Below are 20,101 nucleotides of genomic sequence, written 5' to 3'. Positions count from 1 at the left end.
TTTAAAAAAATTGAACCAAAACCCATAGGATTGGAGAATGGCTAGAAGATGTTCCCATGATAAGCTGCCAAACCCATTATGTAAATTAACTGACAAAAGCATGGCTTAATGCTGAGCATTTGAATCCAATTAGATCAATCATTTGTCTTGTTTTATCAGGCACTTGGCAAATTCTGACAAAACCAGCTTTGTTTTTGTGAATTACATGTTCTAGAAAAGAACTTGTATGCTCGGTAGTGCTTTGGTCATGATTTTAGGATCACAATTGATAAGACATGTAAGCCTAAATTAGTAACATCCGATATATCTTTGCCGATTTGGGTGTTACATTGATAAAGCCATAATTGTCAGCTGGTCCAAAATATTCACCTTTACAAATAGCATACATTTAAGAGTGCACATAGATATGGGATTAAGTGTTCTGTAAAGAAAATATACAGTATATATATATATATATATATATATATATTATAGCCCTTAGAGAAGCTGTTGGGACTGGGAGCTTTCACATTTTTTAACCTTTTAAGTACAACTAAAATTTCAGTAATTGGAAACTCTTCATCCATCAGTTCCATATAGGGTTGACAGATCTTAAGGAGATTGAAAGAATCAATACATTTGTTAATTCTCTCTGTATTTATGGGTGTAGACTGTTTATATAATGTACCATAAAAATTACAAAGTTCTTGTTAAACCACTGGGATGTTTTGAGACCCAACGCCAGAGCTCAACCTAATTTTTGGGATAGCAGTCGTCTTTGGTTTGGGGTTTTGTTTACGGGTAAACAGCTTGTCCTGTTTATCGCCAAAGTAAAAATAATAAAAGTAAAGATCTATGGTTAGCCCATTGTAACGTTTTTCCCACTCAATTTGTAACACACATATTCAACTCTGTGCAAATTTTGTTCAATCTATGGTCTTAAATCTTTATGAGGATTATGTTTGTGTTATTTCAATAGGGAGTAATATTTCCTGGATTTATTTTGTTTAAGGTAGTTGTGTAGTTTCTTTAATTTAAATGTTAACTGGATGATATGGTAGTAGATTTATGGACCAACAAACTAAAACTGGGGAGGAGTCCTCAGGTTTGTTTGAAAAAAATTCCTTAATGTAAAGTAATATGTCATTACTAAAAGTTTTATTGCTGAACAAGGAGCTTTAAATCAGTATTACATAGTTACTTAGTTACATAGTTAGTCAGGTTGAAAAAATGCACACGTTTTTCAGGTTGAAAAAATACACAAGTCCATCTAGTTCAATCAAAAAGAAATAAAAAATACAATCCCATATACACAATCCTTCAACACAGTTGATCCAGAGGAAGGCGAAAAACCCCAGGAAAAGCATGATCCAATTTGCTACAGCAGGGGAAAAAAATTCCTTCCTAATCCCGAGAGGCAATCCGGATTTTCCCTGGATCAACTTTAAATAAATGTTAGTACCCGGTTATATTACATACATTTAGGAAAGAATCCAGGCCTTTTTTTTAAAGCAATCTATTGAGCTTGCCAGAACCTCCTCTGGAGGGAGTCTATTCCACATTTTCACAGCTCTTAATGTAAAGAAAACTTTCTGTATTTGGAGATTAAATCTTTTTTTTCCTCTAGATGTAAAGAATGCTTCCTCTGTGATGACCTTAAAGTGAATAACTCAACACCAAGTTCACTATATGGACCACTTGTGTATTTGTACATGTTGATCATATCCCCCTTAATCTCCTCTTCTCAAGAGAGAATGAATTCCGTTCTTCTAATCTTTCCTCATAGCTGAGCTCCTCCATGCCTCTTATTAGTTTGGTTGGCATTCTCTGCACTTTCTCCAGTTCCCTGTTATCCTTTTTGAGAACTGGTGCCAAAAACTGAACTACATATTCCAAGGTGAGGTCTTTTTATATGCATTTTTAGTGCTTTTTGCATTTTGTAGATTTGCACTACAGACTGTGTTCCATAGGAAAGCAGGTTAAATGGACTGTAGTGCAAGTCTGCAAAATTCAAAAAGCACTAAACATGCGTAGGTGTGAATCAGGCCTTACTAATGAATTGTACAGGGGCACAATGATATCTCTCTCCCTGGAGTCTATACCTCTCTTAATACAAGAAAAGACTTTGCTCGCTATGGAAACTGCAGACTTTCATAGCATGCTATTATTGAGCTTATGACCTACCAAAACTCCTAGATCCTTCTCCACTATGGATTCCCCCAGTTGTACTCCCCCTAGTATGCATGATGCATATGTATTCTTAGCCCCCAAGCACATAACTTTACATTTATCAACATTAAACTTAATTTGCTGCTTAGTTGCCCAGTTAGACAGTGCATTGAGGTTGGCTTGTGAATTGGAGACATCCTGTAAGGACATTATTCCACTGCATAGCTTGGTGTCAACTGCAAAGACAGAAATGTTACTTTTAATCCCAGACGCTATATAATTTATAGAGTTATTAAAAAGTAAGGGTCTAGGTACTGAATCTTGGGGTACACCACTGATAACCTTAGACCATTCAGAGTAAGAGTCATTAGCCACTCCATTTACAAATTGATCTTTCCAAGCCTGTAGACTTTACTTTACACATCAGCCGTGTGTGGGGAACTGTGTCAAACGCTTTTTCAAAATCGAGGTATACCAAGTCTACAGCCACCCCTCTGTCTAAGGATTTACTTACCTCCTCATAAAAAGAAATCAGGTTTGTTTGACAACTTCTGTCTTTTTAATGAATCCATGCTGTCTGTGCTTAAAATTTTCCAGCAAGAATTCTTCTATGTGGACTTTTAGTAAACCTTGCAGTATCTTCCCGACTATTGAAGTTAAACTAACAGGTCTATAGTTATTTGATAAAGACTTTGATCTCTTTTTAAATATTGGCACCACATTGACCCTGCGCCAATCCAGTGGTACCATTCCAGTCATTAAAGAGTCCCTAAATATTAGAAACAATGGCTTTGAAATGACAGAGCTCAATTCTTTTAGGATCCTTGGGTGGATGTTCTCTGGTCCAGCTGCTTTATCCACTTTTATTCTGTCTAAATATTTCTGAACCATATCAATTCTGAGCCATTGTGGATCATTTGGGGCTGTGTCACTACCACCACCATTATGGACATGAGCTCCCCCATGCTCCTTTGTATACACAGAGCTGAAGAAAGTATTTAATAAAATCCCAGCAAGTGGTGGCTCACAGGTTACAGAAAGTCATTACCTCCCTGACTGGATCAGATCAGACTGGCTTTATGCTGGCTAGATGTGCACATATCAACATACGCTGTTTATCAACGAATTTACAAGCAATCTTTGATAACAGGGGTGACAGAATAGTGATGTCCTTAGACACCAAAAAGGCCTTTGATTCAGTGAAATGGCCTTATTGGTTTTTTATATTACAGTGTTTTGGCTTTGGTCCAAAATGAATCTCCTGGATTAAACAGCATTATACTAACCCAGTGCCTAGACTCTGTATAAATGGGATAATTTCAGAACCTTTTCTAATACATAGGGGGACCTATCAGGGGTGCTCATTCTGCCCGTTATTATTTAATCTAGTGATTGACCCCTTGGCAGAAAGATTGAGAGCTACTGAAAGAACACAAGGATGGAGACCAGGAGAATCTTTAAAGGGGTTGTAAACCCTTGTGTATTTTCAAATTAATGCATCCTTTGCATTAAGGTAAAAAAACTTCTGACAGTGACTGGCCCCCTAGCCACCACGTTTTACTTACCTGACCCCTTCCATCTCTCTGGCAAAGACGTGCTATACCACTCTGCCCAGGGTTCTTGGCTCTTGATTGGATAGATTGATAGCAGCGCAGCCATTGGCTCATGCTGCTGGGGGGGCGGGGCCGAGTCCTACATTCTGCATCTATGGACACAAATGCTGGACTCGGGAGCACGCCCGCAATGAAACCCCCAGGAGAGCACATCTGCTAGGGGGTTATACAATGTGGGGAGGAGCTGATAGCGCCGCCGGGGGACCCCAAAAAAGAAAACAATCACAAAGCTTTATAATCACTTGAAAAGTGCATGTCTTGTACGCAGATGATGAATACCTTTTCCATAATTATGGACTTTAGCGACTTCTGGAGTTTTCACATAAATTAGGCAAAATCATCCATCTTTCCAGTGGATTTTCAAACAGATTTAACTCTCCCATTGTCATGCCCCATGATGGTTTCTCAGAAATTTTAATACCTAGGGGTATACAACTACCAGTCTCCACGTATGTTTTTAACAACCTGTTGCCAGTTGTGCAGCCTTTTAAAACTAGAGTTAGGAGGTAAAAGGACTGCCTCTGGCAGAATAAATTTGTTTAAGATGGTCTTTTGCGTAAATCTTTTTAATATCCTGGCTAATGCTCCAGTCTACATTACAAAACAATCGTTTCAATTGATAGTTTTAATACTAACTTTGTTTCTGTGGGGGTCCTCCCTGCCAAGAATCTTGTCAAGGACTTTACAACTGCCCAATGCAGAGGGTGGCCTGGCACTTCCAGATCTATGTATGTACAACCTGGTTGCATAATTAGTATATATACATTGGTGGATGTTTCCCCTACTGAATAACATGGTGACAGCACTTAGATCTGAGGGGCTGGGATTGCTGCCGCTGTCCTCTGGGATTTTTGCACAGGCTTCCAGGGTAATGGGGGATGCTCCTCTGTCCCGGTCACCTAATATGCCCCTGTGGTTTAACCTGCTGAAGACTCTTACAAGAAGAGGGTCATCAATGGGCAAAATATGATATTAAATATGCCCACCAACTGTATATGGATAATATTTTTGTTTTCTTCTGAGACTCACAGCTAGAAAGGGGGCACTGAACTCTTGATTCTTCCAATAAATTCAGTTGTGACATATGGCGAAAGCTCAACTCGACCTGTACTGGAGAGCTCAGAGGTAAACGCGCATTGGAATGCTGATCAGCTGTCCTACCAGACCTATCAGAAGTGTCATAGACTAAAGTCCTTAATACTTAGCCACAGCTATCTCATTTAAAGATAAAATGATTCAAATGCGATTTCTCCACCAAATTACACACCACTGCGTTTGTTCAAGATGGGGAAGAGAGATAATTCCAATGGTCATAAATGTAGTAATGTAGAGGGTTCGGTTTGGTATTGTGATAAAGTGATGCCCTAAGGGTCCCAAGTTACCTCTTTCATTGAAGACAGTTTTGTAATATTTGTAGCACAGGGAGATGCCTGTTGAGGAGTTGGGTGCTGCCACTAAAGCATGGAAAAAACTGAGACAGACCTGCCTTTATATAGAATGACCTATGAAGCTGGTGGTCGTCCTAAAAAATGTACTAAAATTAGCTTCAGATGGGTTGATTCATAGGTCACCCTGGAATGCACTGAGGAATCATGTTGTAGGAGGAGCACAAATGTGGGGGTCAAAATGGGGGGTCAACGCCTGCCCATACTGTCCCTTAACCACTTTTTACCCCCTTCCTGACCAGAGCACTGTGCTGTTTTAACTGGTAATTGCGTGGTCATGCCACGCTGTACCCAAACAAAATTTGCATCCTTTTTTTCTCACAAATAGAGCTTTCTTTTGGTGGTATTTGATCACCACTGGAATTTTTATTTTTTTGCGGTATAAGCAAAAAAGACAGATTAGAATTTACTGGAATTTATGCAGCTTTTAGTTTATGACTGCCTATCTCTTGAGTTGCTAAAATGTCAGGGCAGTACAAACACCCCCTCCCAAATTATCTGTTTTTGAAAGGTAGACACCCCAAGGAATTTGCTGAGAGGCATGTTGAGCTCTTTGAATATTACATTTTTACATCACAACTGATTAAAAAAATGACAAAAAAAAAAAACAATTCTTTTTACACATAGTTGTCACTGAAATGATATATTCCTCACACATGCCATGGATACAGTATAGGTGGAATTACACCCAAAAGCACATTATGCTTCTTATCCTGGTTACGAGGATACCACATGTGTGAGACTTTTTGGGAGCCTAGCCACATACAGGACCCTGAAAACCAAACACTGCCTTCGGGATTTCTAAGAGCATAAATTGTTGATTTCACTCCTCACTCCCTATCACAGTTTCAGAAAAGTTTCTGAAAAGTGTGGCGTGCATTTGTATTCAGCCCAGTCCGCTGCAATTACAGCTGCATGTCTTTTTGGCTATTTCTCTACCAGCTTTGTAAATCTAGTGACATTTTTCCCCATTCTTATTTTCAAAATAGCTTAAGCTCTGTCAGTATCGATGGGGAGCATCTGTGAACAGCATTTTTTAAGTCTTGCCACAGATTCTCAATTGGACTTAGGTCTGGATTTTGACTGGGCCCTTCTAACACATGAATATGTATTGATGGGCACAGGTGAGGCTGCTTTAATGAGCATAGGTGAGGCAGCATTGACGGGTATTGGTCATGCTGCATTAATGGGCAAAGATGAGCCTGCATTGATGGGTATGGGTGAGGCTGCATTGATGGGCACAGGCGGGGCTGGATTGATGAGCACAGGTAAGGCTGCATTGATGGACGCAGGTGAGGCTACATTGATGGGCACTGATGAGGCATTGATTGGTACAGGTGAGCCTGCATTAATAGGCACTGATAAAGTTGTTGATAATATTTATTTTTGTAACTTAATTCTGCATAAAACATTTAAGTTTAATTTAATGAGATAATTTATGAGGGCGTGTTTAGGGGCTGAATTAGGGGTGGGGCAGGGTGGGGGTTGGGTTGGAAAATTGTTGGTGTGTAATGCCCTGTACGGAAATTCTGCCAGCAAAAGTCTGATGAGAGCTTTTGGTCGGAAAATGCGATTGTGTGTATGGTCCATTTGACTTTTGCTGGCAGAATTTCGGTCAGCAAAAGATTGAGAGCATGTTCTCAATTTTTCGGTATGAAAAAGTTCCAATCGGAAATTCCAATTGTCTGTAAGAATTCTGACGTGCAGAATTCCTACGCACGCTCTGAAACAATTTCAGGCATGCTTGGAAGCAATAAACTTAATTTTCTCGGCTCGTCATAGTGTTGTACGTCACTGCGTTCTTGATGGTAGAAAGTTCTGAGAACTTTTGTGTGACCGTGCGTATGCAAGCCAAGCTTAAGCGGAATATAATCAGAAAAACCAATCTTAGTTGTTTCCGAAGGAAAATCCGCTCGTGTGTATGGGGCATTACCCTTAAGGCCTGGCTAGTAGTTCAAGACTTGAAATTTTGAGCCTACCCTATACTAATTCTCCACTAGTATGTGGTAGCAACAGAAACAGTCCCCGATGCAAAGACCAGGTTCGCCAGGACATAGCGGCTGTCACACCTGTATTCACGCTTGTTACAGACATGCCATCTTTTTTGGGGTGCTCTTTGGGTAGGAGTACCAGGGAGGACATCCGGAAAAGGCGTGACCCTGCAAATGCTGTGGTTTTTGGTGCTGTGTATAGGAAGTGACAGTGATCTACTGATCCTGAATTTGTTTGGGTGGGCTGGGCAGAGGGACTAAACGCAGGTGCTGGCAGTTGTCGGGGCTGATCCTGCTAATGCTGCATTTTTGGGAACACTATACTATTGGGGATGTTAGTATAGTTCTGATCAGATCAAAGATATTGATCCATTCAGACACAATTCTAGTAATAGAGGTATATAGTGTGTCTGTGTTAGTGTTACTGGCAATCAAAGGGTTAAAATCTGACGCTGTCTGGGATCGACGCTAACGGAAGCTAACACTAACTGACACTAACCAGCCAACTAGCGTCAACCGTGACATACAATACAGTGATCAGAAAAAAATATCTGTATACTGTACTAATTACACTGTGACAGGGAGTGAAAGGGTTAACTGGGGGTGATCAAGAGGTTAAACCTTTATTAGGGAATATATGGGGATACCCTGAACCTACCTGAGACTAAGGCTAACTGCCCCTAATGAAGTTTAGCGTCACAAGTGACACTAATTCAGTGATCAGTGAAAAATCTGAACACTGTACTTGGTGACACTGTGACAGCGGGTGAAAGGGTTAACTGGGGGGTAATCAGGGGGTGAAATATGTGCCTATGTGTACTGGTGTTTGTGTACTCACTGTAAGATGCTCTTTCCTCACTCGCTGGAACCAAAAGGGCTGCAGGAGGGGAGATTGCATCACTTCCTGTGCCTGTGTTTGCATTACACAGGCACAGGAGGTTCTTCCATTGGTCAGAACTGATCAGCAGGTCCAGCCTATAAATAATTGGCCTGGACCTGAGAAGTGATCGGTTCTGAATCGAATACGTTCGCTGCGGGGACAGGGGGGTGCTCGTATGTACACGCACCCCCTAGCCGCAGGTGCAAATCACGTACCTGTATGTGATTTTACGCAGCCAGGCCTCCCTGCTGAAGTATATGTACGTGGGGCGGTTTGGAAGTGGTTAATAAACATTGTATACTCGATATAACAGGTGCTATGCTGCAGGGTTTTACCACCTTCAGCGTCATGCAATTCATCGGAATCACTCTATGATTTATGTTGTGAAGTTTAGTTTATTTTATTATATTACTGTTTTAGACCACAGTATTCATTATATGTTATGTGACTGCCATACTATGGTGACTGGTATAGATGCTACTTGTGTCTTAAGATTTCAGAAATACCAATGATTGTGTGTTGGATTCCTGCAAATTTAACACAAATGTAAAACATGGAATGTATCTATTCAAATGAGGCACTTTGTTTGTGTTATGTGAATGGCAAATAAACTCCTGGCCTTGATGGCTTCCCTATGGAATGGAACATTGTAACCTTAACTGAGCGGTAAACTTCTATCTACCCTTAATGCCGACCCTACGCAAATTTGTGTTCATGGCTTAAAGGGGCTATACCGGGATGATGGCGCTGTCACTTGGTATGAATGATAAAAAAGAGTCCATCAATCAAGTCCTTGTTATAAATTCTTTGTACAAATTAAGAGGGATAAAAACTAAAAATAACAGGGAAATTATGGAGAGAAGGGAAGGAAAAAAGACCTGTGTATTATTAGCAACAAATCCGTACACCAGGGCAAGCCTTCAGGGGGAAGTTGAGAGCAGACTCCAGAACATGCAAAAAACAACAGAAGAGGCGCATCCAGGTTAGAGCCAGTTGCATTTAATATATTACAGGTGCATAAATTCACTTACATAGAAGGAAAGAGACTTGCAGCACATGTCCTCTCTAGTGTGGCGTCTGTCCAGCGCTTGTCCATGAGAAGGGAGTCCTGTCCAGCAGGATTTCTGGATGATTGGGAGAGCTGGGACCGAGGCTTGGCTCTGGTCAGTGATGGAACACAGGCATCGGGCGCGGTGATGTCACAGGTAGTCGCAACAACGTTTCGGTGCAAGAGAGCGCATGTTGAGCGGAGCCGAGATTCAAACCGTTAATGAGCAGACTGAATGTACCAAGTTGATCGATCGATCAACTTGGCTACAACCAGCCTGCCAGATTCTCTTAGGCCGCGTACACACGGGCGGACTGTTCGCCCAACCTTGTCCGCTGAACAGTGTTTGGGCGGACAGTCCGCCCGTGTGTGGGCTTTCAGCGGACAGTTTCAGCGGACAGTTGGACGGACAAAGTCTTTCGGAAATTCCGAAAAACTGTCCGCTGAAACTGTGTTTGAGCGAACAGTCCGCCCGTGTGTGGGCCTGTCCGCTGTACTTTCGAAATGAGCGGACTGTTCCCGCTCGGAAAGTCCGCCCATTTCGAGCGCGTGTACAGGTAGGCGGGGCCCGCGAAGGAGACGTCGCGGGCTCCGCCGCCTGGAATGGGCTTAAAGGGGAACCCCAACGCCGAAAAAAATCGGCGTGGGGGTTCCCCCAAAGTCCACACCAGACCCTTGTCCGAGCACGCTACCCGGCCGGCCAGGAAAGGGGGGCGAGCGAGCGCGCCCCCCCTCCTGAGCCGTACCAGGCCGCGTGCCCTCAACATGGGGGGGTGCCTTGGGGAAGGGGGGGCCGCGCGGCCCCCCCACCCCAAAGCACCTTGTCCCCATGTTGATGAGGACAAGGGCCTCTTCCCGACAACCCTGGCCGTTGGTTGTCGGGGTCTGCGGGCGGGGGGCTTATCGGAATCCGGGAGCCCCCTTTAAGAAGGGGGCCCCCGGATACCGGCCCCCCACCCTATGTGAATGAGTATGGGGTACAATGTACCCCTACCCATTCACCTGTGAAATAAAGTACAAAAAAAAAACACAACACAGGGGAAAAAATATTTTATTGCACAGCTCCGGGGGTCTTCCGTCTTCGGGGGTCTTCTCGCCGGACTCCTCCGCTATCTGTGTGTAGCTCTTTTACTAGCGGAGGAGTCCGGCTTTCTTCCTCCCCGCCGCCGGCCTCTTCTCCCGACTTCGGGGGTCTTGTCCCCCTCTTCGGTTCTTCTGCCGGGCCACCGCGCCTTCTTCTAGCTCTTTTACAGGCGGTGGCCCGGTCTTCTGTCGCCGCTGCCTTCCGTTCTTCTGTCGCCGCCTTCGGTTCTTCTGCCGGGCCACCGCGCCTTCTTGTAGCTCTTTTACAGGCGGTGGCCCGGTCTTCTGTCGCCGCTGTCGTCGCCGCCGCCGCCGCCGCCGCCGCCACCTTCCATTCTTGTTCTTGTTCTTCTTCTTGTTCTTCTTCTTCTTCTTCTCCTGGAGATGTTGACTCGACGAGCTCTCCGGCCGGAATGCCAGAGCCGCGCTGTGCGGTCACTTATATAGTGACAATGGGGCGGGGTCACATGGTATATGTCACATGGGTTGGTCACATGGGTTGATGTCACATGGGGACTATGACATCGTAAGGGGGCGGGGTCACCATGTGACCAACCCATGTGACATATACCATGTGACCCCGCCCCATTGTCACTATATAAGTGACCGCACAGCGCGGCTCTGGCATTCCGGCCGGAGAGCTCGTCGAGTCAACATCTCCAGGACAAGAAGAAGAAGAAGAACAAGAAGAAGAACAAGAACGGAAGGCGGCGGCGGCGGCGGCGGCGGCGGCGGCGACGACAGCGGCGACAGAAGACCGGGCCACCGCCTGTAAAAGAGCTACAAGAAGGCGCGGTGGCCCGGCAGAAGAACCGAAGGCGGCGACAGAAAAACGGAAGGCAGCGGCGACAGAAGACCGGGCCACCGCCTGTAAAAGAGCTAGAAGAAGGCGCGGTGGCCCGGCAGAAGAACCGAAGAGGGGGACAAGACCCCCGAAGTCGGGAGAAGAGGCCGGCGGCGGGGAGGAAGAAAGCCGGACTCCTCCGCTAGTAAAAGAGCTACACACAGATAGCGGAGGAGTCCGGCGAGAAGACCCCCGAAGACGGAAGACCCCCCGGAGCTGTGCAATAAAATATTTTTTCCCCTGTGTTGTGTTTTTTTTTTGTACTTTATTTCACAGGTGAATGGGTAGGGGTACATTGTACCCCATACTCATTCACATAGGGTGGGGGGCCGGTATCCGGGAGCCCCCTTCTTAAAGGGGGCTCCCGGATTCCGATAAGCCCCCCGCCCGCAGACCCCGACAACCAACGGCCAGGGTTGTCGGGAAGAGGCCCTTGTCCTCATCAACATGGGGACAAGGTGCTTTGGGGTGGGGGGGCCGCGCGGCCCCCCCTTCCCCAAGGCACCCCCCCATGTTGAGGGCACGCGGCCTGGTACGGCTCAGGAGGGGGGCGCGCTCGCTCGCCCCCCTTTCCTGGCCGGCCGGGTAGCGTGCTCGGACAAGGGTCTGGTGTGGACTTTGGGGGAACCCCCACGCCGATTTTTTTCGGCGTTGGGGTTCCCCTTTAAGCCCATTCCAGGCGGCGGAGCCCGCGACGTCTCCTTCGCGGGCCCCGCCTACCTGTACACGCGCTCGAAATGGGCGGATTTGCCTCCTCCTTACGTGGGCGAGTCCGTTCATTTCAAAAGTTGAGCGAACTGTTTGCCAAACAGTTCGGTCAAACAGTCCGCTCGTGTGTGGGCAAGTCCGCTCATGCAAATTTTGAGCGGACTGTTTGCCGAAACTGTTTGACGAACAAGGTTGGGCAAACAGTCCGCGCGTGTGTACGCGGCCTTACAGTTTCACTAGCGGCTGCCATTATACTTTGTTTATTAAAACAGTCTTATTGTATGCGGAAATGTACTATCAGCTACTTTTATTCAATAATACCTCTATTAAAAGCCAATGTAATTCACAAGTTCACCACAACTGTAACAAAAACATCAATTTTTTAACAGTTATTTACTGTTATTAGTAAAGAGGAACGCTGGGCATAATTGTGACTATTTAAAAATGTGTTACATGTGATTATCTTGGCATGTAGGGATTATCAAGGATACAAAGACAGTGATATACAGCACAAGAAAGTATTTGTTACCATAGAGAGTTGTTCCCCTATTACATTGGTAAGGGAACCATTCCTTCTTTGTATGAGTTCCTACAATTGGTAAGCAAAAGAAGGTGGTTGGTCCTCTCACTCTGGTGATACTGTACACTGGAGAAATGATACATGACCATAAGTCACTGCTCTTGGTAGAACTTCTGCCCTCCTAAGGTCAGCTGTATTATTGAAAACTAGTTAGGATAGTCTACAGTGCACCAGCACAATTGATGGATACATTGTTATAACGTGGTAACGTGGATTAAAAACTGGACCCTTTAGGGCTGTTCATAAGCAGAGTAGTTTCAGAACTAGACAGTGAAGTAGAGCAGGCGCTACGTAAAACAGAAGGTTATTTCTGGGAGATAAATGAAAAGTTTGTACACTCATATACTGTAGTGTATGTTTGGCTATATGTCCTGGACATATACCGTACACGTGTCATTGTCTGGAAATTTAGTAATGGTGGGGACAAATGAGACTGTGGGAAAATCTACAGTTTGACAAGCAAGAATTATACAGAATGACACATCTCAGACCTTAAATTATCTTTAAGCTGTCTACAGAATTTATGGTTGGCAGCAGTTTTGCATGTGTGCAGGTATAACCAGCTGCTCTAGCTCCATTACGCTTATATCAAATTTTACCATGGTGAACATTAAACAGTTCTAAAAATAGAGCTTATCATTAAATAAAAAGTGTGAAAGGAATTACTGCAGAAAAGAACTGTGAAAAAGGTTTCTGTTATCACTAGAAAAATCTTGTTTCAACTAATTCATTTAGCTGCAAAACTGCTCTAGTCTGCAGGACCAAAGTAACTAAAGGATCTTCAACATGCTCCAATACCCATGTTAATGTAATTCTTATTGTGGTTATAAAATAACATGAATATTCAATAAGATTCTTACTTTGTGGTTGCAGGAAGCAGAACTTGCTAAAGAACATGAGGACAACTCAAAAGCTGAATCGGAGAAGGCTGAGTAAGTTCTCTGAAATGTCTACTTTGTCACCCTTCTATAACAATACATTACTTCAGGCTCTTAAAATTATTTATAAAAGTAAGCTGCATATATTCAGTTATCCATAACTGTCCAAACTACCCTACAGTTATGGCTCATTATTTTGCATAAGAAGGCACCTGCAAGAAAAAAAAAACATTGTATCCTAATCATACATTACAAGACAAAGGCAACTTATTCATACACTATGGATTATAGGTTCATACCTTCAGGCGATTGGATACTGGCAAACTTTTGAGGGCACACCCCCTGGGGGGCTTCCCCTATAACCCCATACTCCACTCAGTGAGTTTTATTGGTAGTGTCTGAAGTAATGTACCTCTTCTCCTTCATGGATAAATGAGCTTCACTAGTTTATTATTTTTTATTTGTTATTTTCTTGGAATTCTTCAATTAACCCTCACTATCATCTAATGCTTACACAGAAGCAGTGTATCTGGATTGGTGCACTGGATCCTGCATGGACGCTTACTTTAATAAGCTAGAGGCAGGGTGCTATACAGTACAGGGCCATGGTCCATCACTATGAAACCCAGTTCCTAAAGACCTGTTTGGGATATTCTCACTGTGATGGGTAAAGGCTGGACTTTATATGCAGTCCAGCATTGTGGACAGGTATCTCTGTATCTCTAAAAAAGGGAAAAAACTGCGCTACGGAATACAAATGGTATTGAACGGAAGCTGCAATTCAAATGTATACCAAGAATACACCAAACAGAAATAGAAAAAAGAAAGAACTGCGCTAACCACGAATACCCAAAGTGAGTAGGGTATATATATGTGCCAGACCCACAATATGGGTCTTAATATCTTAATGTCTCTAAGACCACCTCCAAACTATAGTGCAAACCATATGCAAATGAGTGCAATTTAGATACAAAAACAAACCATAAATGCGTGTCAATGATGTAAATTCCCCAAACACAATATGAGTATATCAAACTCAGTGCATATACCCCTAAAAAATAAATAAATAATAAAAAATAGAATATGAAAAAATGTTTGCAATTTTTTTCTTTACATAAATAAACTATCGAAAAAAAAGTTGTATTTAGAGACACTCTATATAATGTCCATATAGTCATATATCAAAAAATAATAGTAGAATGTCCATATAGTAAACGAACACCAGTGAAGTAAAACTTCAAGTGAAGTACAGCAGTGAGGAACAAAATTCAAACAGCTGAGTTGTAAGTACACAAATTAAAAATCTTCTCCAGAGATATAATGTGCTTTTCCCATCACCGAATGAGTGAATTGGCTCCTTACCAGATCCAAGCGACCCCCCGTTACAGAGGGTCACCACAGGCGACAGTAGTCAAAGGATATCCGGATAGCGATTCCTCCTCAGGCGATCCCGAATCTTTCACGCGATAGGGTTATGGCTGTTATTCCACATATCACTCCCAACTCAACGTGGTATCACATAGGGAAAAACACAGGCTCCAGATAGTGTAAAACCAAAAGACTTTAATTTGCAAAAACGAACGTATACACTTACATAAAAGACTTTAAAAGCAGGTTCAAAACAGAAGCGTGCACCGGCCGGATGCACGCCAACGCAGAGACCGACCCGTCCTTCCTGGTCCAAAAAGAACGAACACGACTGGGGTGACGTCAACACGTTCGCACCGCCCTACGCGTTTCGTAATAATTTACGTCGTCCAGGGGCACGGGCGGCGTGCGACGTCACCCCTTTTATAACCATCAACTTAGCCAAGCCTCGCTTTGGGTCAGCGGCCATCTTAGATGTCACTTAAGCATTAGGAATCACTGACCATAGGCCAAGCCTCACTATCAATCACGGACGTCAGACGTGCGCATCCGCAACGAACGTCCTATGATTGTTGACCATACCTCGTTTCCGTACGAACGTCGTATGGTCACAAACCAAGCCTCACTTCCAGGTAATGACCCTATTGGGAGAAAGACGTGGCAAATGCCCTCATTTTAAGATACATAGGAAGGGTATCTTAAAATGAGGGCATTTGCCACGTCTTTCTCCCAATAGGGTCATTACCTTGAAGTGAGGCTTGGTTTGTGACCATACGACGTTCGTACGGAAACGAGGTATGGTCAACAATCATAGGACGTTCGTTGCGGATGCGCACGTCTGACGTCCGTGATTGATAGTGAGGCTTGGCCTATGGTCAGTGATTCCTAATGCTTAAGTGACATCTAAGATGGCCGCTGACCCAAAGCGAGGCTTGGCTAAGTTGATGGTTATAAAAGGGGTGACGTCGCACGCCGCCTGTGCCCCTGGACGACGTAAATTATTACGAAACGCGTAGGGCGGTGCGAACGTGTTGACGTCACCCCAGTCGTGTTCGTTCTTTTTGGACCAGGAAGGACGGGTCGGTCTCTGCGTTGGCGTGCATCCGGCCGGTGCACGCTTCTGTTTTGAACCTGCTTTTAAAGTCTTTTATGTAAGTGTATACGTTCGTTTTTGCAAATTAAAGTCTTTTGGTTTTACACTATCTGGAGCCTGTGTTTTTCCCTATGTGATACCACGTTGAGTTGGGAGTGATATGTGGAATAACAGCCATAACCCTATCGCGTGAAAGATTCGGGATCGCCTGAGGAGGAATCGCTATCCGGATATCCTTTGACTACTGTCGCCTGTGGTGACCCTCTGTAACGGGGGGTCGCTTGGATCTGGTAAGGAGCCAATTCACTCATTCGGTGATGGGAAAAGCACATTATATCTCTGGAGAAGATTTTTAATTTGTGTACTTACAACTCAGCTGTTTGAATTTTGTTCCTCACTGCTGTACTTCACTTGAAGTTTTACTTCACTGGTGTTCGTTTACTATATGGACATTCTACTATTATTTTTTGATATATGACTATATGGACATTATATAGAGTGTCTCTAAATACAACTTTTTTTTCGATAGTTTATTTATGTAAAGAAAAAAATTGCAAACATTTTTTCATATTCTATTTTTTATTATTTATTTATTTTTTAGGGGTATATGCACTGAGTTTGATATACTCATATTGTGTTTGGGGAATTTACATCATTGACACGCATTTATGGTTTGTTTTTGTATCTAAATTGCACTCATTTGCATATGGTTTGCACTATAGTTTGGAGGTGGTCTTAGAGACATTAAGATATTAAGACCCATATTGTGGGTCTGGCACATATATATACCCTACTCACTTTGGGTATTCGTGGTTAGCGCAGTTCTTTCTTTTTTCTATCTCTGTATCTCTGACTGTTATCATGTAAATGGGGCCATGTTTGAAATATATTCATTTCACATGCAAACTTTTCAAACTTGGTGCTAAAATTCCACCACTCAGAGCTCAGAGCTCCGCCTCAGGTGGATGACCAAAAAGAGGAAAAAGGGAAACAAATGCTTTTATTGGACAATTGGTACAGAACTCACTCAATAATATGACACTGCTGACTTCCTGGTCCTAGGGATCCCGCTATATGGGAAACCCACAGCCACTTGCTCTGTATGTGGAGCTGGAGACATCGGCCAGGGACCCGGAAAACATCTGAAATCAGCCTGGAGAATATGAACAGCGCGGAAGCAAAAATTACATCAATCCAAGATGATGTGGCAGTGTATAGGTATTGCTACGTGTTATGGAGCATGCATGCATCTTCCTCAGGCCATGCTAAAATACAGTGCCTAGCTGATATTTATGGAATTTTATGCGCACACAGGACCACAAGGCTCAGTGGCATCAATATTTCAGAAACATATTAAATAGTCCTCTACTGTATATATCATGAAGTACACAACAGAACACAGGTCGCCTTTTCTAACTCTCCTTCTCTACCCTGCAATGCTTGCTATTCTCAAAAGTATGCCAGTGTCCAATCACCTGAAGGTATGAGCTCATAATGCATGATGTATGAATAAAGCCCCTTTTACATGAGTGGACTAATCAGGTCCGCCTGTTCGTTTTTCAGGCAAAACCCGATCGGATCCACCATTGACCTCTGTGAAGTGACGGGTGTAAATAGACATGTGTCCATTTACACCCACCGGCATCCTATCCGATCCGGTCTGCTAAAAACAAACAAATGGGAATTCCCCTTCTGTCTAGCAAATTTTATTGGAATTGAATTGGACGGCAGTTGGGAGTAAACAGGTAGACGGTTTGACCGCCCATAAAGAAGGCTCTTTCTGTGTCAACTCTGCATTAGCAGGGAAGACAGGGAAGACATGGACCAACCATCAGCCTGCTCAGCGGGGATCAGCTGCAAGATCCCACGCTGAGCAAGCAAACTGCTAACAAAGCCTGCCCTGCATGGAAGGGGCTGAAATGATTTACTATACTGTACTCTGAGATATGGAATTTACAAATAAGTCAACATTCCTCCTTTTCAATGGTGCATGTTAAAATATCTGCAGTGGGTTGCAGTACCTTTTAAAAAACAAAGTTCAAGGCCCATAGGAATCAACAGATTCTCATAAATATGCAGGTAAACATTTGTTAAAATGTGATAAGACACATAGATAGGTATGATCTTAGCTGTTCTCACCATATACAGTACATCTTGAGATGGGCCACCCCAGCTTCCAACTCATCCCATATGTATAAAAAGAAATACATTTAAAATGTTCCAGTAACCAAAACAGGTTGTGTTTTTCCATCATGATGAAATTGCTGCTTCTAAAATAAATTGTTAAATTGTAAGCTCTCATGAGCAGTGCTTTCTTAACCCCCTTTTCTTAATTTGTATTGTACCTGTACTGTCTTGTTTTATATTGTAATGTGATGTGCAAGCTGTTGGCTCTATATAAATCCTGTGTTATAATAATAATAATATTAGCCTACACGCCAAGGAAAATGGTTTTGCAATGCTCCCCACCATAGCTGCCTTGTCTTTAAAGAGGAATATCATAAGGCTGTTGTCCTTAGCCTTGTTTATACTGCTTTATAAGGTACTATCATGAAGCAAGCATTCATAGTATCCAAATTTAGCAGTGGCTAAAGCCTGCATCCTCCTGGACCTCTATACTGGCCCATTACTGTGCAGGGTTACTCTGCAGGGTGGCCTCTTTTGTCAACAAAAATACATTCTACTCAAATGTCTACCTAAGAGTATATTAACAGTCTTGATGGCTTAATATAGATGTTTACAGAAGAGAAAATGCATGCCTTTCCTTTCCATTGCTGCTCACTAAACTAAAAACATAGGCTTTTAATGTTATGTGATCTCTAATAAAGGAGGATCAATCAGTCTAAGTTCTGATTCTCCCCAGCAGGTCTCCTGTGACCAAATGCCTGCACTTTTGTTTCTATGACCAGTGCTGAAGAGAGCATAGAGTAGAGCTGCATTTGCTCCAAGAGAACAAGCATTTCAGCCCTCCTATTATATTTATTTGCAGTGTCAAGGCTGTAATATGGCTAGCTTTAAAGCAAAGCTGAGTTTTGCCTATTCAGACACAGTAACAGATTTTCTTTAATCCCACCCATCAGCAGCTTCAATTAAGGCTAGTCATACATTAATCAATTTTCTTTCCTTCAACCATGGGTTGAAGCATGGAAAATTACTTGATTCCCCCATCAACAGATTCACCATCAGATTCACCATCAGAATACAATGATTACTGCTGCCGGCTGTAGCTGATGACCGTAATCGTACGGAAAAAAAAAAAACACAGGCTGGACTTTCTCCAGTTCCAGCACATCCTTCCTGAGGACTGCTGACCAAAACTGGACCGCATACTCAATATGTGGCCTAACCAGAGTTTTATAAAGTGGTAGAATTATACTTTTATCTCTTGCATAAATACCCTTTTTAATGCATTATAATAGCCTTCTAGCCTTTCTTGCTGCAGTTTGGCATTGCATGTAATCTACTAGGACCACCAGACTTTTCCATCTTTGATTCAGAGTTTCTCCCCCTAGTAAGTAACTTGCATGCATATTAGTAACTACCATATTATAAACTTTGTGTGCAGCAAGTGTCACAGATCTTTTCTTAAAGCTCAAAATTGGTAAAGCAGATGCTGTGAATGCTCTATTTCCATTAAAACATGTGGTGGCAGCAACTTAGTGATTGATTATGCTAAGCTGACCATGTATCCTGTGCTTGGAGTGACTAAGGCAGTTATTAAAATTAGATAAGCTTTTTGCTATCAGTGACAACTTTCTATTTGCAGCATGGAGGATGGTGAGAAAAAGGACAAAGCTAAAACTGAGGAACAGTCTGAGTTATTGGAAAGCAAAACAGAACCAAGAAAGAAGAGGAGACGTGGACAGAAAAAAGAAAAACCTGAAGCATTTATGGCAAATTTCCTGGCAGGATTAGAAATCTACCAAACCAAAATGCTAGTAAGAACATTCATTCAACATTTGCATCTCCTTAACATTTATAGTTTAAATTCGAATAAAATGTAATATAAATGTGTTTTTTTCATAACAAAAGCTCAGGAAGAATAGAGCAATCTATAAATATAAACATTTGTACCGAAATGTAATTATATATTATATTTTAATATTTAATTTAATAATTTAATTATAACTTATATGTTTAAAAGTACCTTTCCATAAAAGCAGATGTATATGTGGAGGTGCTTCCCACAACAATCAATCAGGAACAAGCATTGATGTTCTTATCTGCTTTAATATATCAAAAAACAGTTTTACCTCCTGGAATCCAAACACTTACTGTCACAAATGTACAAACTTGTGCTTAGCTCACAAACCATATCTGCCCCCTATTATATCTGAGAATGGGAGAGAGAACTAGGACAGGATTTCAGTCCTCCACGGATTCAAAGGATGATCAAATTAACACATACTTCTTTTGTTAGCT

At 42.7% G+C, this 20,101-nt stretch overlaps 1 protein-coding gene across 8 annotated transcripts in view; it reads left to right on the top strand.

The window, feature by feature from the left end:
- RYR3 (ryanodine receptor 3) overlaps positions 1–20,101 on the top strand; it is a 1,008,486-nt gene that overhangs the window by 911,530 nt on the left and 76,855 nt on the right. For all 8 annotated transcript variants that reach the window (XM_077464742.1, XM_077464741.1, XM_077464740.1 and 5 more), the window contains 2 exons: positions 13,214–13,272; positions 19,446–19,617. In XM_077464742.1, coding sequence (XP_077320868.1) covers positions 13,214–13,272; positions 19,446–19,617 — 231 coding nt within the window. The remainder of the gene's footprint in view (positions 1–13,213; positions 13,273–19,445; positions 19,618–20,101) is intronic.

Source organism: Lithobates pipiens, unplaced genomic scaffold, assembly GCF_037356315.1.
Source record: "Lithobates pipiens isolate NorthernLeopardFrog02 unplaced genomic scaffold, aLitPip1_a1.2 Scaffold_30, whole genome shotgun sequence".
Lineage (NCBI taxonomy): Eukaryota > Metazoa > Chordata > Amphibia > Anura > Ranidae > Lithobates > Lithobates pipiens.
Note: the sequence above shows the minus strand (reverse complement) of the source record. Positions and strands in the feature narration are given on the sequence as shown.